General features: G+C 31.4%; 1 protein-coding gene across 1 annotated transcript in view; it reads left to right on the top strand.

Annotated features, from left to right (window-relative positions):
• LOC108903646 overlaps positions 1 to 12,067 on the top strand; it is a 37,289-nt gene extending 25,222 nt beyond the window's left edge. The window contains exons 2-5 of the mRNA XM_018705887.1: positions 5,814 to 6,009; positions 7,799 to 8,107; positions 8,577 to 8,756; positions 11,047 to 12,067. Coding sequence (XP_018561403.1) covers positions 5,814 to 6,009; positions 7,799 to 8,107; positions 8,577 to 8,756; positions 11,047 to 11,267 — 906 coding nt within the window. The 3' untranslated portion in view covers positions 11,268 to 12,067. The remainder of the gene's footprint in view (positions 1 to 5,813; positions 6,010 to 7,798; positions 8,108 to 8,576; positions 8,757 to 11,046) is intronic.
• The last annotated feature ends 15,462 nt before the right edge of the window (positions 12,068 to 27,529 follow it).

The following is a 27,529-nucleotide window of genomic DNA, read 5'->3' as shown; positions in this document are numbered from 1 at the left end:
TTGCCTGTACAAACAACCATTAATAAGATTACTTATTATTATACATTATATTATTTAACTGAAACTTGTAAGTAAATGTTGCAATATTAACGATTGTTGTATTAACAGTAGTCATAAATTAATGCAAATATGCTAACAAAAATATGTATGTACCTATATCAAAGAATTGTACGTTATTCGACCCTGAGTTCTCAATCAATGGACAAACATGTGCTTATAAATGCAATAACAGAGCTTTATTGCAATATGCTTAAATATTTCTAAAATTAAAAATATATGACAAGCCTTTTATCGATGTGTAAAAGCAAGATTTAAGCATGGCTAGGCCATCTAGACTTAGTTCTATTTACAAAATTTGAAATATAACAACTTAAAAACGCGTTACAAGTATTAATTGACTAATATCAACTATCAAAAGATACTCAAGTAGATATCTTTTGATATTCCTGCAGAAAAAATATATTATAAATTTATTAAACACTAGATACCATAAGCATTACTTTGCAAGCTGAAACGTGCATTCGTCTTGGGTAAAAAACTACTAATGTGTATTTTAGAAGGCAATCTATTTTATATAAAAAATATAAAAAAGTTCAGAATAAGTCACTACGAGTATGTGCTTATTACTGTTATACTCGTTACAAGGTATGTAATACCTTACTTTAAAATTGAAGTAGTTCGGTTTTCGCCTACTAACTACCTACATGTAAAATATGAACAAAAACTAACCAGTGACGTGGGAAGTAGGAGGTAACTGAACAGTTTCAACTCTCAAAAAAAATGATATTAGAAAATCCTTTACAGATTTGAAGAGACCAAGATAATGTAATTTTGCACTAATTTTTCAATAACTGGAAATACATCTGTACATCTCACTATCGCTATATTTATTTAAAAAATGTGAACCTATGCAAAATTCTAAGCTTCACTCTTCTTCACCTATGCTCCACTGTTTACAAATTTCTTAAAACATTTTTATGGTTTTCCGACATTCAACCAGGAACGGTTAATTCTGCGAATAGAATTCAAGTACATGTATTTTGGTATAAAATTTAGAAGAAAACTCTCTGCGACGTCAAATAACTATTTTTTCAAAGTTAAAGCTCCTCAAAGCTCTGCTAATGTAGAGGAACTGTAGTCCATCCATGAAAAAGTTCCCGTCCAATCTCTTAAGTTCGGAAAACTCTGAGGAAACGTTTTAGAAAATATGTGATTTATTTTTTATATATTCAGAAGAATCACTGTTGAAACTTATGAAACAGTATATGAAAATACATATTTAATAATTTCTTGTTTTTACGATTCTTTGGTTTTAATGTCCCACCGCGAATTCATGGCCAACCTAATAGGTCCAAAATCTTGTTTTCTGACTTACAGACATTCGAATATTTTTATGTGTCGCTCTATGCTGCAAATGATATGTTATTTCCACACATTAGAAATCATATATATATATATGAAGGACACTTTTATAAAAATAATAATTACTAATTTCTTTCTGTTCTAAAGTTATTTAATGCAATGGAATAGTTTTCAAATGATTTTATACTTTGTAGCTTATTGTCTGTGTATTCGCTTTAGTTATTAGTATCCTCGTGGTGAACAAAAACCAACGTACGAGATAACAAAGTGGAAAGTATACTTAGAACAAACCCCGGAAATATGAACTCAAGAACTACAATCGGCCGTGAAAGCTTATGAGCTGACAAGGTTATCTACATGGAAAAATTATAAACTATAAACAATAAAGTTGAGCAAAGTATACATTTCATGTTACTCGGAAATGGGTAATCATTTTTATGCATGTGCTGCTTCTATAAGTAAATATGTCAAAGACCTGAATATTTACATAAGTTGAGCTTTCATTAAACATATTACACTTGTGTTCCACAAACTAAGTAACTAAATAAAGGTTAATAGATGTTATTAGACGCCTACAAAGTTTAGCAATTTTGCGACGTAGATTTTAACAGAAGTAATAGTGGTAGTTACGTTTACGCTGGTTGACATATGCAACAGAAATAAATTTATATTACCATTGGCGTACGCTATGGGGAGGTCAGACGCCTTCTCCCTTGACAAAAATTCACATCTATACCTTATTCTGTTTCTATTTTGATTGCCATATTTAATTTTGTGGTATTAACTAATCTCTCTCTATAAAGCAAAAGGTTGATGTACTAGGTAGTATAGTAGAGATAGTAGACAATCTAATAATATGTTCAAGTTAAAACTGTTCTTGGGTTTCATTAAGCGTAAATGAAAAAGAGAACAAAACACAGGTAAATCTAAATTATAAGAACTTACTTCAAAAGTACATAATCTAATACTACACTACGTACCCCCTCTAATGTAATACTCTTTAGTCATTATCGAATCCAGGCAAATGTTACGTTACGCGTTGGCGTAAGTTTTGGTATCTTGAAAGCTACCTACCCCTTATGCAGGAGCCTAAAATACTCTTAAATTTTGCCACCCTATGTTAAATGACGCCTCATTTTAAAGCTTTTTCAATTCTGCTCACGACGACACACGACTTTTTAAATTTTGATTTGGATATGACAATAAAATGACAAAATATCAATGAATGAAAGAATTTTATTTTACTAAATATTCAAATTGGTTTCCCTTTGCTTCCATACAATAATAAAATCTTTGCACCACTTCCGAACGAACATTTCGAAGTATTTCGGGCGTTACCTGACGATTGGACAGAAAAATGCAGAAAATATTAAGTTAAGTTTCAGTGGTTTTTCTTTATTTTCCAAAAGAGGCATCCTAAATATAGCAGATTACAAATAACATAAAAAACATTGATACGTGAATTCAAATTTGTTATTTAATTATAACAGAAATATTTAAAGGAACCAACATTCTAAAAATATATTTCTAATTTTAAACGCTTTTTAGCATTTCTTAATATCAATAAAAATTTTCTGTTAAGTTTTAATAAAGTTAAATTTAAGAGGAGATATTATTGGTAGATATTTCAAATCGCTCAAGAAACGAATTAAATATCACACTACTTTATTAATTGTACGTGTTAACCTATTTACTCTACTCTAAGTAATTACTTTAATATCTCTAATTAAAAAACGGTACATAGTTATGTAAATTATACATAATTTGATTAAGAAACACTATAGCAATAAATTTCAATTGCAAATGTAGTTAATTTATTTTGATAATAATCTGACTAAGATTTACTGAATACAGATGAAATATTCTATATGACCCCCAAAGAATACTTACGTCTATTTTTATACTCCCTATGAGTAATAGGTAATATTTATATTTCTAATCATTTCATATTTAACAAACTGTGAAGGCAACTCGTTGAATAATTAAATAAATACTAATAAGGATAAAATTTGGAAACGCAAAAATTTAATTTTTCGCATCAGTACGAAGAAATAATTAATACAACGTAATCAAAAATTAGCACGCAGTTAAGAATTTTTTTGTCAGCTTTGTAGTACTTTTCTATTTTATAATATTAGCCCAATTACTGTAGCTGAAAATATAGTAATACCTCCGAATTTTTTATAACTGCATCGATTCACTTCAAAACTTATAAGTATATGCGCTAGATGTGATTTTTGTTCTTAAGGGGTGAAAACCACCCCTTATTGGAAAAAAAAAGAAAAAATACGAATTTAAGCATTTTATGTAATCAAATCTTTTTTATTTATGCAGTATGAGTAATTTCATGTGCTATCTAACATGAAACTTAATGTATCCCGAATTTTTAACCCGGAAAAACCACCCCTTATTGGATGAAAATAATATAAAATTTTGTTTTCAACTTGAAACGTTTTAATCATGCATTTTTATCAAATTAAAATTGATTTCTTGATTAAAAAATATTTTTTTATCGATTGCAACTTTTCAACCCTTGAAAATATCCCTTCTTTCGAAAATAAAATGAAAAAATATTATTGAAAGACTAGAAACATTTTAAATGTGCATTCGTATTAAATACACATTTATTCCCTTCTTATAAAATAATTTTGAATTGATTGCAACTTTTCAACCCTTAAAAATTGCCCCTTACATTTATTTATATATTTACATATATTCCTAAATCCTAAAATTATCACCTATACACGTGTTTATTTTTTTGACGATAATTTTCTTACTTTTTAAGATTTTTAATCACACAAAGGCTCATTTTGCAGGGAATTGTAAGGGCTACGTAAACTGTTGAGTTGATCTTTTTTAAGCCCTTCATTTTTAAGTTTGAAGGGTTTAAAGTGCTCGAAAAGGACGGTTCTCTCATTCATATGATAACTTAAAATGGCGATATCTCTATTAATATTAATTCTAGAGGAATAATGAAAAAAGCAAAATTTTCAGCAAAGATAAAGCAAAATTTTTTTACACTTGTATTTTTTTCGTACACACTTTAATTTTTAAGTTACAGGGTAAAAGTCGATTTTTTTCAAGAATTTTAAAAATTAACATTTTCAAAAATTAAGTTTTTTTTCGAAATCATGCTTTGTAAGTGAGCCAAAGACCCAGAACATATTCTTAGAACATAAATGAAGAAACCTGTAAATGGATTGCATTTAATTTTAATTCTGTCGCCAAAGGCACTGATTTGTTTATTAATTTTTTCTTAAAAAAATAAGACTACCATGTTATTTCGATCATATTTCCGTTAATTTTGATTTTAAAGACTTTTAAAACAGCTCATTTTAAAGTTTTTTCAAAGTACTTTAGAAAAGGTTCAAATAGTTTTTTCCTAATATTTATGGATTTGGCGTTATTTAACGTTAACTGGTTCCAATTTAATAATGTTTAAAAATCCATAACTCGGTTTATATTGCAATTAGAAAAAAACAAAATACCATTAGATTTGTTTTTTATTACCTTTCTTTTTGTTCATTACAACTTTTCCTTAAATCCAATGGTTTCAGAGTTATTTGTAAAAAGCTCTCTGAAAACAAGCACTTTTTCAGTAAAAAATCAACATTTTCAATGACGAATTACTCGAAAAGTATTGGATTATCCAAAAAACTTTATATAACATTTGTTACTTAAAATTAACTCCTCTATCGATTCATGTAGTTATTTTGGGCGTAAAAATTTCCACCCCCAAGAAGGGGTGGGAAACACTCCCAGGGCAAAAGCACACTTCGGCACTATATAAGTTTTGTTCCTTGAGGTATTCCCCACATTCAGTCAAAATTTAACGTCAATCAGTTCTGTTATAAAGGTAAAAACCCTGAGTAACTAGACTATCTATTCTTGGAGAAGATGCTAATATGCATATTCAGACAAACTGATTATATTTAAATGAGAGTAAACAAATTGAATTAATATAGAACATGCAAAATATAATCAGGTCATCAAGAATTATTCGTGTATTGTCGATGCGTGTGAACAGATCGGAAGCGTATCAACTGCAATGCAATAAAATGCAATAAAATATGCAAAAGTACAATTATTATTGATGGTAATTTAGCGCTGATGTAGGCCTTACCAATCATTTTACTAAGTTTTATAAACTTATTTCAGATTCCCAAAGCAGTACAATTCAATCCACATCTGTCTTGTATTGGGAATTATAATAAAATCCAAGCAGAAATGTCAATCTTTTCCATCCGAATGCGTTTTTAATTTAGCACAGGTGTCGCTTTGCACTTAGAACTTTACCTATAAGTATTTAATTAACTGTAGTTAAAAATTGTGTTTAATTATAAATGAGTCTCCTTTTATACTGTAAAAGTATTTTATTGTAAAACCTACACAACAACAGTTTACGATCTGATGTCGACTTTTTGAATCTCACGGAATGTTTCTTTTTGCAGGTTTTGATATTTCTCCTAGCTCTGTTTACGTTAAGTAAATGTGAGGAGGCGAGTAACCCAAGACGGGCAAGAGGATCATTTCAAACGAGTTACCCTTTAGGAAATAATCTTCAGATAGGTGGTGTAGATGTCGAATCATATGGAAAAGGTGTAGGCGTTCCCTTACGAAACACCGACCTCTACGCCCCTGGAGTAGGTAAATATCGAACGAAAAAGTTAATCTTTGCATGCGAAAATTATTAATAATTATATCCATACATTCAACAATTATCATAGTTTCCTTGAATTTTTTAAGGTTTTTCAAAATGATGTACCTACAGGGTGATTCACTATATTTTGAACACCCCCCCCCCCAATAACTTTTTTGTTTTAAGAGTTATAAAAAATTCTGGATTACAAAAGTTGCACGATTTTTTATGAAGTGTTTTTTTATTAAGAAAATAAAATCTTGTAATTGTCAGACCTCTTTAAGGCATTTAAGCCTTTTTTCCAATTACGTAAGGATTTAGATTTAGTTGCAATATATTTTACATCACACAAAAAAGATAAAGACTAACGTTTTAGGAAATTTTCTGACAATTTCAAAGAAATATATATAAAACAGTTATTGTATTTAAGACTTGTGTTTTTTAAATATAACGTCCTGTATATTGTTGCTTGTTGCAATGATCTCCTTTCTATAATTATGGTGATATACATAATTTTGGTTTATTTATTGACTTTCGACAGATAAAATCAAGATTGCCATTGGACTACTGCATATTTATTGTTTTCGGGAACTAAATTTATTTAACAAATCTTTTAACATCTTATTAACAAAAAATACTGTAACATAAAAGGTTTTTTTATAATAATCGTATCGTAGACAAGAGACAATTTCTTAATTAAGTTTTTCATATGCACCCCACCACGAACTAATTTAATTTCCATACAGTTCTTTCCATGGGGGATTCTGGAGGATAAAATAAACAGAATGATTTCATAAATTCTATGAGATAAGGTGGAGAATATTGAACGAAGTTAGTACTATCAATAAGGTGGACATTACAAAAAAAAAAATAAAAGATATTTTTTGTTTACAGAGAATTTAAATATTTATTAAGTAATTTTAACAGAAGAAAACACACCCTCGCACTGGTTCCGTGGCAATCTTGACTGTGTACAGAATTAGTAAATAAACCAAAATACCTTGTAAACTATCAAAGCAAATACATGACATGTATATATTCCTGTAATCAGAAAAAGGAGAGGAATCCGAGAAACTACGAATGTATAGATTCTTTCTCCAAAACGCAACGTTCAATTGTATTATATATTTATTCAAGCTCGCAAGAATATTACCAAGAATAATTTTTCCTAGCAGAAAGACAATAAAAGATAAGGGGGAGTAGACTGTTATATGAATACCCCTGTACATTTGGTAACATGACATGTGCACTACTGCTAGCTTGGTAGCAGCAAACTTCGTTGTTTACGATTCCGCTGTACACATGTTACTTTTAATCTTTCTAAAATATACTCTCAGTAGCTTTCTTTCCTATACTTTTTTATGAACTAGCAATTTTATTAGACCGTATGGTATTAGAATCACGTATAGTTTTCGAGAGGATGTATTCATTTTAACTAGATCTACTTCTCTTCGATTTAATCTATTTTTTCATTTTATACAGGTTTTCCTTTTTGTTGTACTAGATTGGTGTATATGTATATACACTTACCTCATAGCCATACGCTTCGATTTACATTACAAGAACAATTTTTTGCCATGAATTTTCTTATATGTATTAGGCAAAGTTGGTATGATTCACAGATCTAAAGACTGCCTTCCAAATTACATTCTTTAAACATATAACAAAATCCATAACCCTTTACCCGTGTATCTAGATAATCATTATTCGCTATTAAAATTGCTAATCATAAAAAATACATTTTGTTAATGCCGTTCGACAGTACGCGGTTGCAGTTAATTTTACTTTTCTCTGCAGATGATGTTCTCCCAATACAACACTACAAACAATCCGACATCGACCTGAATGTAGATCTAACAGGCGCGCGACATCGCGGGCCTCAATTACATGAAATCGCATCCTTAAATTATATTGTGTCCAATTCTATCGACAAACCCGTTCAAGAAGCTCAAGACAATGTGCCACCACAGTCACTTGCTACCGCCATCATTCCTCCGGTACCACCACCAGCTATACCAATAAATGCAGTGGCCGCCAATGTTCCAGCAGAGAGAGGAGCAGTATTTCTAGGATCCGGTTCCTTGGGGGTTATTGACTTAGGAGGAGGTATGTTTATTATTTAATAAAATGTCGTTAAAGTAGTTGGAATTGCTTACAGAAATTTGTTATCTGTATTTTGACATCGATTTCCTTAATTGTAAAACACCTAGTGCAACTTCCACAAGATTATGGCAAAGTAGATCACTATACTACTATTATAAATGGATTTTGCCAAAAGATAAGGCATAAATCATTGTTTCTTTAAGCACTCTGATAACAATGTCATTAAGCAACTCTCGTTACTTAATGATTTTCTTTCATACGTTCATAAATATTCTTAGAAGCAAGTTTCCGAATATGGAAAATTAATAATATTTGTAATTTATAAGTTATGTTGTTTGAAAAATTCTTGAACTGATCCGTCAGCGCTTCCTAAAACTTCCCAAAAAGCTGCATCTTGGAATTCATGAAGTAAACAGTTTTAGCTTACTTTCACTGTTATTATAAAAAAAATTCTTTTGTAATTAAATTTCAGGCGCCTATGCATTGGGATCAGGATCCATAGGATATTCAAGGGTGAGGGCTAATCCCAGATCTTCTTTCAAAGCACCGCTTCTTCCACCAGTTCAGGCAGCCCCAAATTTACTTCCAGCAGCTGTTCCTAGCCCTGAACCGCCACAGCCACCTGTATTTGATTTCAATCATCCGTTGTTAGGTAGGAACTATATTTCAATAGCAAGTAGAAATCATACCTAGGAAAAATGTGACTGAATAAAGGTAGTCTTACCAACTCACAGTAAACAAAACATAAGGCTTTTTTTCGCGACTGAATATTGGATTCACCAATATTCTCTGACTTGTGGTCACTATGTCTATCTCTTTTGATCTTAGTTGTCATATGGTAGTTTAAATCTCTTCACTCTCTCATAATACACATACCACAACATACGACTTCACTCGCGAAAAAAAGACTATAAACATATAAAAGAGGATCTACTTTCTGCATATTCGAATCAGTAATACTCGGACTTATAGTTAATAATACAGCTTGATAATTTGAAAACAATGCAAGTACAACAAGAGTTCTGCCAAGAGTTATTATTATATTGATTTGAGTGTTAGATGTGTGTGATTCAATACAATATGACCATGTTATACTAAATTGGTGATAAACTGATAGTAAAGTGTGACTTTAGTCCAATCTAACAATAAATATGTACAAATAGGACATTTAAAATGCCGTTATTTTAATATTAATGAAAATTATAATTTTTTTGTGCCGAGTTTAAGTAAATAATTGAATAATTGATACACAGCCACACAAAAAAAAAGTTGTCTGTACTTTTAATGCGACATGTGTTATCCGTAGTATTTTTGCCTCCTGATCACGAATCCGGTGTCAGAATTGAGCTATCACATCATAGGAATTTCCTAAACTCAAAAAACAGGTCAAAAATTGCAAAAATTCACGAAAAAGTGCTAGGAAAAATTTAAAAAAATTGTTTCTATATTCAAATGTTCATTTATATGGTTAAAACCCCGTCGAACGTGAATCCGCGATCAAAATTGATGGTTCTAGTTTATATTGCAAAAGATCCATGGTGATCCCTAGAAATATGGTTTTAGTACAATGTAATCATTATAAGTTTGAAAAATCATTAGCTTAGAAACTTTATGTTTTTCCTATTTCCTTTACTACGTCCAACTCGAATATGAACTAGTTTTTCGAAAGGAAAGAAGTAAATCTATCAGTAGTACACGTTTTGTTATTGAAACACCTTCAGTAATAGTATTAACTCACACAATTCTTCGCTGTCGAATATAGCCCTATTATGGTTCATTCCAGTAACTGCAATGAGCTCATTTAACATTTTTTTCATATAAATGTATGAAAGCCATGTTTTGACATCATAACACTCGTTGATAGCTACTTCACTTGGTTGAGTCCCACATGCATCATATGAAAGCTATGGAAGCTCTAGCTATGGTAGCAGATGAATTGAAACAAATTCAAACTAACAAACCTAGTAAAAAAATTGCGTTATTACAAATTTCCATAACCAGGAAAGATTAATTTTTCGAAACATTAACTATAATTGTTGAAACTGGTGTAAGAATGGAATAACAATTATTCAGGAGAGGAGAAATTTTTTAAATTAGTAGGTATTTATAACATTCGCATATAGTAATTATATGACCAAAAACTCATTAATGATTTATTATGATCTATTTATTATGCAAGAATGAAAAATGTGCATATGTTATTATTTATCTTTTTATTTTTAAATTTACCCACGTGGAGACGTGGAAAAGTAGCATTCAAAACGTTTTTCCGTACACAAAATTATTAGATTTCCAAAAACAATAGTATACAATATACAAACAAATAGTTATTAGAACAAACACCAATCACAAGAACTCAACGGTTATATGGTGTAAAAAAGAAATAAAAAACATTAAAATTTTGTTCCATTCTTGTCTATAGCCCGTTACTATTAAGACCATCTGCACCTACAACTGCGTTTTTCAAATAAGTAGACCTATTCCCTTTTTGCACCAGAATCTTCAGTTGAAGTGCGTGATATAGTGCTGCATATTTTTTATTGGTCTGGTTATTTCAGAATGTGATTTTGGGTTAGGCAAAAAAATATTATTAAAAATATCACTTGACTCCTTTTCCGCAAAGGTTTCTTTAACATTTTTTATATTTTTTTAACATGCGAAAAAGTCCCAATAAATAGTAAAAAACCTAATCCCACTCAGCAACACTCTCACGAACTGCTTCAATCTTTTGTGTTGAACGACTTATTGAAGGACGGCTAAAGTGTTTAAGATCTCTAATTGATCCAGCCTCCCTGAATTCTGCCAAGCCAAGCCTGCCTGCCTGAATATGTAAAGACAAGCAATAATTTAAATATTATTAAACGATCTCGTTGCGTTGTTAGCGTTGTTACTAATTATTGTTTAATTTAACCATTGAAACTCATAACATTCTATTACTTTAGGAGGCCGACCACCAGTTGACGAAAATGGTTATGAATATCTTCCACCCAGTAGTGTTAGTTTTGGAGATCCTCTACCACCTAGACCCCTCAAGACCACTATGGCATTTGCTACACCATCAAATTTACTAGTGCAGTCCCAAGTTCCAAATTATCAACAGACAGTTCCTCAAGTTTATGGGCAAAGAATTAATACTGTGTATGCTGATACATTTTACCACTGATATTGTCCTAAAAAATTTTCAAAGTGCATAAAGGTATTGCTCGGTTAAAAATTCACATGTAATAACGGTTTATATTTAAATTAATTTTATTATAACTGAAGATTAACTGTGAAATATGTAAATAGGGATGTACTCAGAGAACAGTATATTCACACAATTTATTTTTTTATATTATCAAAGTGCTGCAATTAAGAATGCAGCTACTGATAGCTTATCAATTTTGACATGGTATTGTAAGCCGATTATTATTATCTTGGAAGCAAATGTGGATGAACTGAAATTTAGTAAAAGTTCCGAAATTATTAAAACCAAAAATATTTTAAAAACGTAGTAGTTAACCGAGTGCTAAATTATGAGTATGAGGAAGTTTATGTTAACTGATAATATATTTCGCTAAGTCACAGGCTTGATTAGGCTTGTTAGAAAATAAGAGTCTAAATTAGGAACTACGTATAGCTTTATACATCAATATTATTTTGGTAATTTTAAAATATAATAAAATAGAAATGAAAATTGTATTTAGTAATGCAGACAGTATTGTGTTAGATCTATTCCAACGGTTTATATTAAATATCATGTAAAATACAATAGTTGTACATACTACCTTTATACATAAAACAGTATTCTCTTCTAGAAAGACATAATACATTAAATATGTAGATAGATTTATTTATTATATTTTTGTTTTTCATAAAAATTATGTTTTGTAGTTTGTATTGAAGAATTCTGTATATATACCTACTATTATAAGCAAATGTGATGGATTTTGTAACCTACAACATAAAAGTAATGTAATTTAATAAACAAAATCATGTTTTTAAACCGTTATTTATATTTGACACTGATTGTCACTGCTGACTGGTACGAAACCTCTCCAAAAACACTGCCTGTACTTAGGGGCAAACATTTTCTGTGGAAAATATCATTTTCACAAAATAACATTTGTTCAAAATATTTTAACTAATCCTATGATTGCGATGTCCTAGCCCTTTTGTGGCTGTTTACACTTTTTCCACAAAAAGTAATAGCACATATAAAAAATATACAATTTTTATTCATAGTAACTTTCTGACGCACCAATTTATGTCATTCAGAAGACCACTCTACTAATATTAAAAATGTAATAACCTAGATTTATTGGACATAGTTTTACGATCTTTTGAAAATAAAATTGCAGCGCAAATTAATGTTTAATCAAATAGGACTAAATCTTAGATTTGCAAATCATTTTACTTATCCAGAAACAGTACACAGTTAAAATGATATTACTACGTTTTTACTACGTTTATATACAGGGGCATATGGATAATCCAAAACTGTCGCTTGACGGCACACCAATGTATGTTTAAAAAAAACTCAACAGAAATTCAGCTAACATCCAATAGAAAATGTATTAAATAGAAACAGTTTATATACATATATTAAAAAGTGACTTCTATACGAGTCAAGAAATATAATATTAAAAAAATAAATTTTCTTATATGTGGAATAAAAAATAATTACATTATTTAGCAAAAAGAAACATAACCCATTAACCTTCTCCTTCTTCTTATACCTGTGATTGCTTCTGTTCAAGTTCACTGCGGCGTTATAAGGCCTATTGTGCGTCCCACTGTTCTGTCCTATTCAGCAAGTAGTTTTGTCCTTTTTACACAGTCCAATAGCTTGCTTGCCAACACTTCTCTCAGCTCCTTGGATTTCAGAAAGGGTTTTCCCAGGAACGTCATTCTATGAGCAAATCCTGGACGCCCGCCCAGGATATGCAGAGAAGTTGCATCCCCAAGTCACATTCTTGCAGATGTGACTAACTAAAAGCCTTAGATTGTATAAATATTTCCTAAAGTGGCAGTGTCCCTTTATAAGTCCCGTCACTTTCCTGGGATGAATTTTGTTGAAGCTCGGCAACACATTTGTTCTTTTCTACAAATGATACTCCATAAATTCCTTCTCATAGCTTTGCTTTGGCCTTGAAGACCAGTACTTTCTATGTTTCGATTCAGTCTATTATCCAGAACCCCTTGACCTCACTGGGACATATGCCAGACAGGCGCTCTGGACAAATGAACTCTATTTCGGATTCCTTCCTAGCAAATTCATCAGCTTTCTCATTTTCGTCAATGCATTTGTGTCTAGGCACCCAACACAGTATGTGTAAACCATTTGAGTTAACATTTGTAAACATTCTCACACAAGTTTTAAACTTACCTTGTGCGTGTCTAAAGCCTTAATTGCTACTTGACTGCCAGAGAATAAGTATATGAGTTTATGTTTACGTAGCTACATTCTCAGGTAAACACGCCAATATCGCGAAAATTTCTGCTTGAAATACAGTGGAAAAACTCCCCAGACTGTCGCTTGCACTCCAACTGAGTCTGAGTTCATATATTCCTGCTCCCGTCCCTCTGGCCATTTTGGAGCCGTCCATAAACCATACCAAGCTCCATCTTTCCAGGGTATCAAACTTTTCCTCCCATTGGCTTTGATTCTCTACTCAAGTCTCAAATGGCTTGTGGAAGTGAAACCTTGGAACCATCTTTGCTCAGAGTTGATTCCGACATAGGTGTTTCCATAATCCTACAGGGACTTCCTCTCCAATCGTTATTGTTCCTGAGCCGGTATTTTCTCTTTCCACCGGTATATGAAGTGATGGTGGATTTAGCATGACTTCTAACGCAACTGTCGGGGTCGATGATATCGCCCCCGTTATACTCAAGCCACCAGTCTCTGGAGTTTATTCAGTTTTTCCCTCGCTATGGTCTTTTGTGTTTTTGCTGCTATACCACAGTACTATAAAAAGTCCTAGGTCTTACTATCGATTTATACGAGTACATCCAATATGACATTCTTGGCTTCAGTCCCCAGGTTCTAAATATAAGATGACGACATACACACACGATATCTGCTTTGGCTTACACCCATTAATCTTATCTTCAATAAGAAAAAAAATAAATTATAAGAAGAACTATTAATTAATAATCTCAATCTCAGCGTTGATGTAAAACTAATGCATGCTTGCAAAGGAGCAAATGTGAAATGAAAATCTGGATGCAATTCATCTGTTCGGATCCTATACCGAATGCTTTTATCATGAATGCAGTTAGGCAAAGTGACATGTTTGATCGCAGAGAAGAAAAAAAGCAGAAGAGGTCTAAATAGGTAAAAATTTGGCTGAAGAAGAGTATCCTTATACAAATTTTTTAAATAAATTTCTGGTAAAATGAAGAATAATAAGGAAAGTTATCACTAACCATGAAAGGTTGCAAATATTTTGGTAACTTTTAGGCAAAATCTGCTAGTAGCCGGTAAGTCTCTTCAATTGTCATCTTGACGCTGAACATTTCCCTGCACTAACTGAAATATGTCAGTCCAGTCCAAATGCTTATTTGAAACTGACGCACTGAATCAATTACACACGAACAAGTAAAATGCGCTACTTGACAGAGGCATCACTTTTGTGACACCGGTGACCATCTCTGATCGCGATCAATGACTCTTCTAGTAAAAGTAACAGTTTTGTATCAAATGTTTTATTCGCTGCGATACAGTCGAATTGACAAATTCTCGATTCCCAACCTATATTATTCATTTGAAACAAAACATCAAAACCCTCAAATATGTAAATTAAAAATTTCTGCTTAATTTTGACACTTTACATTGTATTTTAAATGACATTTTAACAAAAAATTCTCATAAACTGTTTTTGTAGAACGAACAGTTTTAGAATTATTATCGATTTAAGCTCACTTTAATATAACAATAAAAATAGAAGTCAAACCAGTCTTCTACTGGCCATCTGTTGGACTTTTCCTGTAGAGATGAATCTGCTCCCTTTCTCTGCAATAAACTGAACACATCGACAATACATTGTGAATATAAGGCAGACATGCTACCTGCTGATCTTCTTCCAGTTTCTCACATTCTTTTAGTGGACGTCTAGTGTTGATGACTTCATATAACCATTTGCCCCTAAAACCGAAACGTTTCAGTTCAGAATCTAATGCTCTGAGTCCGATATGGCCCAAACTCTGTTGACTAATGTTTTGTTTATATCCCTTTTTTGTGCCGGTTAGGGTTCGATTTTGCTTGTCTATTATCATGAAAGGATTTCCTATGATATGACACCATGAACCAGTTGCCGCTGATTTATAATTACCAAGACATCTGTGAAAGTCAATTGTCCCCTCTTTTCTTCTTCTGTAGTGATCTGAACGTTTGATAGACAGCCGTTCAAATGGTTTAGGAAACTGTTAAGGTTGCCCTTACTATGTGGCCATGTAATAAAAGTATCATCCACATATCAGTGTCAATTTGATAGTTTGTTTCCAATGCTGTTCTTTCAAAATGTTCCATGAAAATAATTTGCTTCAACCGGACTCAGGGAACTCCATAACTCCATATCAATACCATTGGTACATTCATAGTAATCTCTTCCACAAGAAGAGCATGTCGTTAAGCAACACAAGTACCTGCAACTGAAACAAATAAAAGTAAAAGTAAGTTCCAATGTATATTTTCTTGATTCATTGGTAAACAAAGACTCCATGTCGAAGCTGACCAAGATATCTGAGTCATTTATGGTTAGACTCTGTAAAATATCCACGAAACGTCTTGAATTCATTATAGAATGCACTGAGCTGCCTATGTATGGTCGCACCAAACACCACAGTGTTTTGCCAGTGTATACAGGGTGTTTTTGAATGGAGTAGCATAAATGATACCAGTGAATCTACATTTCAAAAGAACACGATCTGCAAAAAATCGCCTTAGTAAAATGTTCACTCCTGAAGAGATATGGGCCATCAGTTTCCAAAAAAATTATGAAAATTGGCTGTAATTTGAAAACCGAACGAGGTACAAATAAAAAGTTTTTTACAGGTTGTTTACTAATACAGACTATTTTTCGAAAATTTTAACCCCTCGAAAGGGGTTGAAATAACCACCCCTCAAGCCATTTTTTGCCATAACTTTTATATTTCGTAAAAACTCGATATCCAAAAATACGCATTAGATAAACTGGTTCTTTTAGAAACTTTTACCTCTCTAGCAATTTTCCTTTAAAACTTNCTGCCCAAATGTTTAAACTAAAATTATGTTGAAATGTTGTCATAGATACTTCGTGAGGATTTTCATGAGCCCAGGAATGAAGATTGTGCATATTGGTTAAACCATGTCTTTGAAAAGTTGCTTCATCTGTGAAAAGTATCTTTGAGGCAAAATTCAAATTATTTCTTAGAATATTAAGATACGATTCGCAAAAAACAACTCGCTTATGCATGTCTGGTTCAAGTAGAGCTTGAACTGGCCGGTGGTGAAAAGGATATAATAAATTATCATGGACAATATTCCAAACAACACTATGGGACACATTTAAGTGCATTGCTGTTTTTCTCGTACTAGTCTGACGATTTACGTCAAACTCTTCAAGTACTGCATCCTCAAGATAAATAGTACGAACAGTAGGTCTTCGGCCGGTACCCTCAATATGCGAGGAGTGGTTCCGGCCAACAATAAGAATCGAAAAAATGAACCTCTGGGCATGTCTAGGGGTTCTGATAGATCCGCCCCCACGGAACATAGTCAAAAAACAATAAGGGCAGATCAATGATTTAGATCGGGCTCAGGAAAAGCAATTATGTCGAACTTTAAAACCACTACTACTAATAAATCTCAAAGTTTCATACATTTTCTACAAATATTTCTACATGCTGCAGCTTTTGCCATCACATTACTGTTGAAAATATTAAAAATGCTTTTATAAATATTTAAAAATTACCTGAGAGTACTGCAAAAAAAATATACAAATTATTACATATAAATTGTACTTAAGCAATGAAAACGTTAATTAAAGTTATGAGAGCAATACAAATATAGGGAAAATTAGAAGCAATCTTGAAATAAAAACAAAATTTTGCAGCTGAGAAGTGACAATAAATAAGGAATTTTTAGGCGGTATTGATATATTTTAGTTTTTCATGCAAATGCATTATTGTAATTCTGTACAATTATTGTTCAGAACCAGGACGTATACCTAACATATCTCTATTTGTAACGGAACTACAAAAAGACATAAATTCACCCCTATGTTTTTTTGAAAAATAAAGAATTTTAAATATAAACGCAACATTGTATTAATAAATATTTTCACAATATAGACCACTTTCTACAAACACAGAGGTAGATACAAATTGTAAATTTCTTTAGGGCAATATTATTACATTTTTCTGTAATAAAAGTAATATTTATTTTTTTGTGGAATTATACGAAAATCCCATTTATAAAAGGTGTCTCATAATTAGTGTCCAATAATTTACAACTTGATTCTATTGCCAAAACAAGACCATTTTTTCATATAAACATAGGTCGAAAAATGCTTCCTAAGGAAGCTAAAGCCCCTCTAATTGGGGCCTCAAAAAAATCATTTTTTTAAATATTTCCGAAATGGGTTGAAGAAAAATTATGAATTTTGACATGGTGAACGCACATTAAAAGTCGAAATAAATAAATCATCATAAAATTTTTCAGAAATTATAGTCAGGAGCGTCTCAATTGGGGGGGTCGTCGACTAAAATTTGCCCCAATTTTTTTGCTTGTCGAAATTTTCAAATTCAGATGCCAACATTATGATAGACCCTCATTTCCTCTACAAAAATGATGTTCTTTAGTTTTTCCATAAAATGCTCCATTTCTGAGAAAACGGATCTAGGCATTTCATTACATACATTAATAAAATTCTAAAAAATTTTCTTGAATAGCTAAAATAGGGACATGTACCATTATGAATTTTGATATGTCATCATATATTAAACATTGTAATAAACAACGTGAAAAGTTTGTAATGGGCGTCCCAGGCAAGGGGGCGGAGGGCTCGGGTAGAATTTTTTACATGTTGCTATTTTCAAATTTAAACAGTAAAATTCCATAAATCTGAGTTTTCTATTAAAAATAGTAATGTTTTATATCGAAAAAGTAATCCGTTTTCGGTTTAAATATATTCTAACACTTCCCAAAGTGTGCTGTTATAAGCACTTAAATCCGTTTTCCTTGGAAATGGAGCATTTTATTAAAAGAAATAAAGAGTACTTTCTTTGTAGAGAAAATGAAGGTCTATCATATGTTGGCCTCTGCATTTGATGAAAATTTCGACAAGCAAAGAAATTGGGGCAAATTTTAGCTGCCGACTTCCCCAGGATCAATATGATGACCTATTTCGACTTTTAATGAGCGTTCATGGTGTCAAAATTCATAATTTTCCTTCAACCCATTTCAGAAATATTTAAAAAATGAAATTTTTGAGGCTCCATTTAGGGGGGCGTAGCTTCCTTAATAATCATTTCTCGACCAATGTTTATATGAAAAAAACATTATTGTTTTTGGCAATAGAATCAAATTTAATAAAATCTACAATTTGATCAAGGCTCATTACTGTTTTGACTTCGAATACCGGATATCTATATGCATGTTAACAACTAAGCAGATTAAGCACAGACATATGAAACTTTACAAGATACCCAAATGCCTATCTTTATTATGCATAACCTGTGTTAAATATGCGGTATTAGTTCATTTCTACAGAATCCAGGAAATATGCTGAACTATGCCGTGTTATGTTCCTGCACTATGTAGAATGTGCGGCTGGCCTAAATGAAGCAAGAATATCCTATTTAATATTTCAAAATCAAGCAGGTGTGCCTTATTAAAGTTGGAATCGTACTAACCCTATTAAAAGCGAAAGTTTTGGTATTTATATATCTCTTCCTGCAACAAAATAATAATTTTTATAAGAAAGTAGAAACAATTTTCAGATTTATAACCTTCTTCATGAATATTTAAAATTATTACTATATTAATATTCAGATTACCGACCAACAAAAATTTCCTTTTCTTTCACAACACGCCTAATAGAATTTATTAGTATAAATCAATTTACTTAGTCATGTGATAGAGTTACATATCTAGTTTAGACATATATGAAGATATATTATATCTTGATTTTCCAGTAGCCAAATCGAGTTTCGCTTTTGCGATAGTTCCAAACTGTATGGATAATTCAATTATACAACAATCTGTCACTAATAACTTCTGTATATTATGTCTACTTGATTTCCTTCCATACATTCAGATTTATCAGAAATGTATTTTTTTTACTTCATAAAAATATTTGTTTCTTTTGTATTTTGATATGTCCTTTTTTCCATAGTTCTCAGTTAAGTTAATTAATTACATACTTTTTCTTATGAAACATATTTTATAGTTTTCATCAAATTACTTTCCTGTAATTAAAAAGATACCCGATAATTAGAGGGTTGTTAGAAATAATATCTACTCAGCCATAGTAGAAACTATTGACTGCATTTCCCAATAGTCTTAAAATCTCATTCGACTTGTATGCCAATTTTAATTGTAATTCGTTCATTATATTGTTTTTTCTTATGAAACGTTTTGGAACAAAAATTGAGTATAGAATTGAAACACCATTGTGTAATCAAAATTTTAACAGAACAAAATAGTTTTAAAGGTATTCACGAAAGAATGATTTTAGTATCTGACGGTATCATGTAACATGTTGGTCGATGAGGTCGTTTCATTTCAAGAATTGGAAGTCTTTCAGACGCAACTAATTCTGATGAACAACGAAACGAAACCAAAATATTGATTAGATAATCTCTCAAAATAATTTAAAAATCTTTGAATGCAAGGCCTAATTTTTCTATAAATGGGGTCAGTCGATGAGACTTAAGTACGTAACACAGTGGGACAGAATCCCAAAAAGCTGGCCAAAAGTCAAAATCTTTAGAAATCGATCTGAAATTTGTTACTCGCTGATAATGAATTTGGAGTCAGAATTACAAAATTCAATGTGGAGGATTTAAAATAGCCATATCAGAAGTAGAAATAGTAGATTAAGAATTAAAAGATTATGAAATACAAAATGGCTATAATATGGCAAACATAAGAAATAACGCAAACAAAATAATGTTCATTATAAATTGTTTATTTACAATAATTATTTCAAAACAAATATAATTTCAGTATTCTTTTTAAACGACAATTATTAATTACAATAATGTCACATTTATCAAGCATGAAGATGTAAAAATGATAATTAACATATTAAACTGTTCATACAGGGATGGCCAAAAGTACGGAATAAAATTCATATCTTTTGAATGAGTTAATTTTTTTTAAAACGCCGAAACACATTAACTGATTTTGATTTTTTCCAATATTTCGGTTATATAATAATTAATTTTTCTTCAACCCCCTAACCCCCAGCTACCCCTACTTTTTTTTTCAAATGGAAACATAAGGCATGAGGGGGCTCGTTGAAAAGCTTATAGAAAACCGAACCCAGCCATACCAAATAAACAAGTTATATTTTTTCAATAACAAGTTTGTGTACAGGGTGGTACTGTACAGAAACTTTCAATTTCTTAAGTCATTTTTTCATATTTTTCTCGTTACAGAAAATTAAATTATGTGCTTAAGAACCACCTTGTATATTATTAAAATAAGTACCAAATTAGTATCAATTGATAATATAATAAACACAATAAATGAAAATGATAACAACTAGTTTTATAGTCCGGTCAAATTAGTCATAAAAATAGTGGTCAAATAACGAAAATTCCAACAAAGCTAAATTTTGGTGAAGACCTTGGGTACACCATTAGAAATAAAGTGTCAAAAGTCCCCGTCGATCCCATGTGTGCTAAAAATGTTATTCGTAGTCAAAGGTCAAAATTTGTGGTTTTTTGGATTTTCTTGGAAAACGGTAAGTTTTATCACAAAAGTAGTTCAGACAAAAATTATAGATCTAATTAATTATCTACAACAATGGTTCTTATACTTTTTTTCTAAGAATCACCATATCTGAGATATCGCGATTCTAAAAGTTAACACTTAATACAAGTAAAAATGCGTATTTGTGTCTCTTATATGTATAAACTATACTATTCTGAGAATATACACTCAAACGAAACTCAGTCCCTTAGTCAATCCCCTCTACCCGCATGGCCTTGAATAACATCTGGCTACTCTATTGTAAAAACTTTTATAAAAAATACACGAAACAAGAAACAAATACAACTATCTTGTCTTCCTTCAACATCGGCTTATGCTAATCAACACTTGTATCGAGTATACTATCAAGTTCAGACATGGCTAGGCAATCAACTGAACCCAGAAGATTGGGTTGGAAATTAACAGATAATACTTTGAAACCGATTAAAACTTTGCTCCCACCTGCTCCGGAAAAACTTCTAAACACTATTTTTTGCAATTGCAAAAAAGGTTGTAATGCTAAATGTGACTGTAGAACAGTAGGTTTACTGTGTTCTCCAGCGTGGACTAATTGCCAAAGCCAGTCTTGCTCAAATGTCCAATTGAATACAACAGGCGAAGATTCATGTGATTTCGATGAAGAGATAGCTGATTCATCTTCATTTGAACAATTTATGAATATCCAGCAAGAAGAAGAAGAAATCGAAGAAGACATGAATGTTGAAGTCGACTTTGAAGAGTATGAATCAGATTAAAATATCAAAAGAAATCAGAACTACATTTAAAGTCAATAACCAATATCAATATCAATAATCATCATGCAGTTAAAAGAGTATTGTCCCTGAAAATTCAGTCATAACAGTTCGTGGAATAGGCCTACCGGAGAAACCACGTTAAAAAAACGCGCCAAAGGACACTACCTCACAAGTGGTGTGGAAATGTGTGCATATCATGTAAAACGTAACTCCTTCAACTATTAGAATCGCGATATCTCAGGAATGGTGATTCTTAGAAAAAAAGTAAGAGTTACCGTTTTTGTAGATAATGTTAAGATCTATAATTTTTGTTTGAACTACTTTTTTGATAAAACTTACCGTTTTCAAAAAAAAAATCCAAAAACCTCAAATCTTGACCTTTGACCCCGAATAACTTTTTTAGCACACCTGGGATCCATAGGGATTTTTGAACTTTATTTCGTGTACCCAAGGTCTCCTCCAAAATTTAGCTCTGTCGGAATTTTCTTTATTTGAAATGCCTATTTTGACCGGACTATTAGTGACGTTTACAACTTATTTTTTCCTTTTGCCCATGTACTGAGAATATAATCGTGTATTTCAGTGGAGTGAAAGAGCCATTTATCTTTACAGCCAAATTCTCTCCTTACTTTTGCAGTAATCTGTCCCTATAAATTTTACGCCGGTTCGATGAAAATAAATAAAGGAGTCCGGATTAAGTGTGTATGTCTGGTACTGTTACGTAAAGCTACATTTCTCTTTTCTTCCTCGCATTGTCTGACAACATACACTTTGCGCAACACCTGCCAAAAAGTAATTCACTCTGCCTCTGCCCAAATTAAATGAAATAAACACGAATCGGACCGCATAGACGAGATGTTATTTCTTCGATTGCGTAACTTGATACCATTGTTAATATACAGAACATTTTAACGAAAATGCGCCAAATTGCTTCCAATTATGACTAAGGAAAGTTCGTTCTTTGATACAAAAATTACCCAATACAGTAATGCAGAAAATATTACACATATAGAGCAACAAGATGATAAATAAAAAGTATCATTTAGAGGACAAACAATAAACGTAAATACGTACTTTACATTAAGTTTTACAAAGTTAAGTACATAAATAGGTTTTATTACCATGAACGCAATGTTTATCTTTAATTAAGTGTCAGTAACTTCTGATGGTTATTGTAATAATTACACATATACACACTTATAATGGTACTTATGTGTTCGATTTACTAAAAAAACGTACCAAATTATTTTTAGGAAACATTTTTGGGCAAAACCAATAGACAAATAAACTTAATCTAATTCAAGATACGTTTTCTAGCTATTACAGACTTATATGATCGGTAAACAATAGGCTTGTGTCAAAAACTATACCAAAGTATCGATAGGCTTTTTTCTGTTTAAAATATGTATATTTAGATTATAGCCCTATAACAATTTCCTAGTTTTTGAAGTAAAAGTCTTTACACTACATTCACTTTTAAAAAAATCTAAATAATTATCCTAAATTTGATTGAATTTCTAGCAACAAGACAGTCAAATCATTAATTAGGTACTTATATCGTTAAAACACTAAAGAAAGGAAGTGCTAGTGTAGATCCCTGAGACAGACTAATGATATAATACATAATCAAATTATCAGCAATACCATACTGACTGAATTGAATTATTGTCCATATTTGAAATTCTATCTAAGAAAACAATGTGTTAATTAATGTCGATCGTGTAATTGGTCAATGTTTTAATTGTTGTCAGTATCAGGAACTACAGAAAATTTCCAAGAAAAGTTTATAGTAGGTGTGAGGTCCTTATTGTACACTCTGATAAATTAGGTACGCTTTTACTTTTGACTATTTATTTTTTTTACTATTATTTTTTAAGATTATTACTATTATTAAAGAAATTATAATAATTAAGTTACATTAAGTTGATAACGGGACATTTGAAATCATTTCGAGTCGACAATTTTCAAAACTTGAAAATTTGTGAACACGTTTGAGAAAACGATAACATAATCAATGGAATTCTGCAAAAAATTTGGAAGAAATAAAATTGAATGGGATGGCAATTGTTTTATTAAACAGTGAAAAATGTCTATCAAATTATCTATAATTATATATAATTTGATACACATCTTTCACCATATACAGGCTGTTACAAATTAGCTTCTCACTATAGGGATCTCAAAAACGGTAAGCGATACAAACTAGCTTAAATGGGAGCAAAGTTGCATAATCAGGGTACCAACATTATGCCTCTAAATAATCAAGGCTAACTTGATTAGTTTTCGAAATATTAAAAAAAAAACGAAATTTGGAAAATCCGTTTTTGTTTCATTTCAGCCTTGTTTGAGGTAATATTGAAAAAAGAACACTTTCTCATGACAACTTTTTGCCCTCTGTCGAATGGCACAATCAATTTTTCTATTTAACGTTTCGTTTCTCCAGGACGATCATCAACTTCATTTTTTTAAATACAACCCTGGAAATTTTCTTCATGACAGAAATGTTTTTGAACATTTACTGAAATTTTTTAAAGTATAATATTTACCTATTTGGCCTTTTGGTTGTTCATATGCATTTTTAAGAATTAATTTGTCATAATAAAATTAAAATTGTAATATTTTAATTTTGACGCAACAACTTACCGACTTATGTATGCAGGTGATGGTAATAGTTAATAATAATAAATGTTTTATTGTAACGCTTGGTGGTAATAGTTTAAATAACTAGATGGATTTCACAGGGCCTAACGACACTTACAGTGTACGATAATTCAATAAACATAGAAATCTAAATAAAAAATTTAGATAAAGAAACGAATACACTGAAGATGAATTTTCTGAGACAAAACGACTGAATCTGGTTCGGGCTGAGGCAATACAGTATTGTAGGTCATGAAGCCTTGCAAAAAATGTAATAAAATTTCTAGGGTCGTATTTAAAAAAATTAAGTTGATGATGGTCCTGAAGAGACGAAACGTTGCATATAAAAATTGATTATGCCATTCGATAGAAGGCAAAAAGTTGTCATGAGAAAGTGTTCTTCTTTTATCAATATCACCTCAAACAAGGCTGAAATTAAACAAAAACGGATTTCCAAAATTTCGGTTTTTTTCAAATATTTCGAAAACTAATCATGTTAGCCTTGATTGTTAGAGGCATAATGTTGGTCCCCTGATTACGCAACTTTGACCCCATTTAAGCTATCTCGTATCTCTTACCGTTTCCGAGATCCCTGTAGTGAGAAGCGAATTTGTAACGGCCTGTATATGAGAAAAGCTGATATTACTATTTTTAAATTTATCAGATATTGTATATACAAGGCGTTCCCTTTAGACTAAAAAGAACAAAAGATTTAAATTTTTGTTAAGACTGTAACAACTTTACATTTCTTTAGTTTTTTTTCACAAGATAGAACTAATTAGGTTGTACCAACACTTGTAAAAACAGATTAATTTAATTAAAACTTAATAACAATAACACGAGAAGGATGCAGCTGTAGATTGGAATATCCTAATTCATAGTATCGTTATACATTAGAAAGTCTTATCTAGACTGAATCAAACGTATGACATGTTTATATTCGTGAAATTCGAAAACCTTGCAGATTTCAGAATATAGAAAATATAGGTTGTTCCATTTAACAAATTGTAAGAGGATGCAATTGTTTTTACTACAAACGCAGTTTTAAAACCTCAAAGAACCATATATTATAGAAAACTATTTTCCTTTGAGTCAAAATTAAATTGTTATGTGGGTGATCATTTTCGTGGGGTAATGCCATATAAAAGAAACGAGAAATAAATTTTTCATACAAAAAACACTTGCGAAAAACAAAAATTTATTTATTATACCTAATAATAATTAATCTATGTGGAATTTTTTTCTCTAACACTTTACCAGATTAGCATTACAAGATTAGCAAACTTTTACTATTACATTTTATACTACTACTAAGATTTTAATTGCGACATACTATATATTTATATACAGGGTGTCCGGTAACTACGGGGAAAAATAAAAGGTTATATAGAGCAGATCAAACGAGTTGTTGTCACTCAAATTAAGAAGTTGAGAAATGAATATTGCCCATAATTTCTAAAGGGTTACTTTGATTAACTTGAAATTTAGGGGATCAAAGCAACTCATTCAAATGTATCGTTGTACATTTTAAATTGTATCAAATATTTTTTATTATACAAGGACGGTCGAAATTATATTCTAAAATGTACGCAACTTTGACAGAGCTGTCAAATTTGACATTTCGCCCTCGTAGGCAGATAGCCCTGTTACTTTTCTACAAAAAAGGTATACTTCATGACGTATGAAAAAATGAACGGTTGTCAAGGTAATTAAATTTTTATATTTTGTGTATAGCCACAACCGGGGACACAACGCAACAGAAAAAAGTTAAGAATGAATGATTAAAACAGGTTACTTCAGTAAATGTTCGATATGTCCTCCATCTAGTTCAATGCACTTCCTTATTCTTTTAAGATTATTTTGTTGCACTCTAAATAACATTTGTGGAGTCTGTTTAATTTCATTACAATGATGTTCTATTCTTGCCATCAACTCTTCTCTTGTATAAACCGGAGTTGAATAAACCAATTCTTTTAGGTAACCCCACAAGAAGAAGTCATGGGGGTTAAGATCTGGTGACCTAGGTGCCCATAAGTGTGGTGCGCCTCGCCCAATCCACCTAACACCAAATGTTGCGTTGAGGTAATTTCTAACTTCACGACTGAAGTGGGGCAGTGCCCCATCATGTATGAAATACATCTCCTCACTTGTTTGCAATGGCACATTTTCTAGTAGTAGATCTTGTAAAAAAATCAAATATCGGGCACCGTTTAATCTATCCGGTAAGAAAAAGGGGACTATTAATTGGTTACCGATTATTCATGCCCATACATTAACTATGAATCTTTGCTGGTGTTTGTGTTGAATGATTAAATGAGGGCGGACCACACTTATGGGCAATTAGGTGACCAGATCTTAACCCCCTTGACTTCTTCTTGTGGGGTTACCTAAAAAAATGAGTGTATTCAACTCCGGTTTATACAAGAGAAGAGTTGATGGCAATCATAGAACATCATTGTAATGAAATTAAACAGAATCCACAAATGCTATTTAGAGTGCAACAAAATAATCTTAAAAGAATAAGGAAGTGCATTGAATTAGATGGAGGACATATCGAGCATTTACAGTGAAGTAACCTCTTTTAATCCATATGTTTCATTCTTAACTTTTTTCTGTTGCGTTGTGTCCCCGGTTGTGGCTATACACAAAATACAAAAATTTAATTATTTTGACAACCGTTCATTTTTTCATAAGTCATGAAGTATACCTTTTTTGTAGAAAAGTAACAGGGCTATCTGCCTACTAGGGCGAAATGTCAAATTTGACAGCTCTGCCAAAATTGCGTAAATTTTAGAACATAATTTCGACCGTCCTTGTATAATAAAAAATATTTGATTCAATTTTAAATGTACAAAGATACATTTGAATGAGTTGTTTTGTTCTTTCAAATTTCAATTTAATCAAAGTAACCCTTTAGAAATTATGGGCAATATTCATTTTTCAATTTCTTACTTTGAGTGACAATAACTCCTCAAAAATGGCACCTAGGTAAAAAGTTTATATGAAGTACAAACACTCTTTTGACCTGCTCTATATAAACCCTTATCTTTTCCCCGTAGTTACCGGACACCCTGTATATGAATGAAT

The sequence above is a fragment of the Anoplophora glabripennis genome, unplaced genomic scaffold, assembly GCF_000390285.2.
Source record: "Anoplophora glabripennis isolate ALB-LARVAE unplaced genomic scaffold, Agla_2.0 scaffold56, whole genome shotgun sequence".
Classification (NCBI taxonomy): Eukaryota; Metazoa; Arthropoda; class Insecta; order Coleoptera; family Cerambycidae; genus Anoplophora; species Anoplophora glabripennis.
The sequence above is the reverse complement of the archived record's forward strand: the minus strand, read 5'-3'. Positions and strand labels throughout refer to the sequence as shown.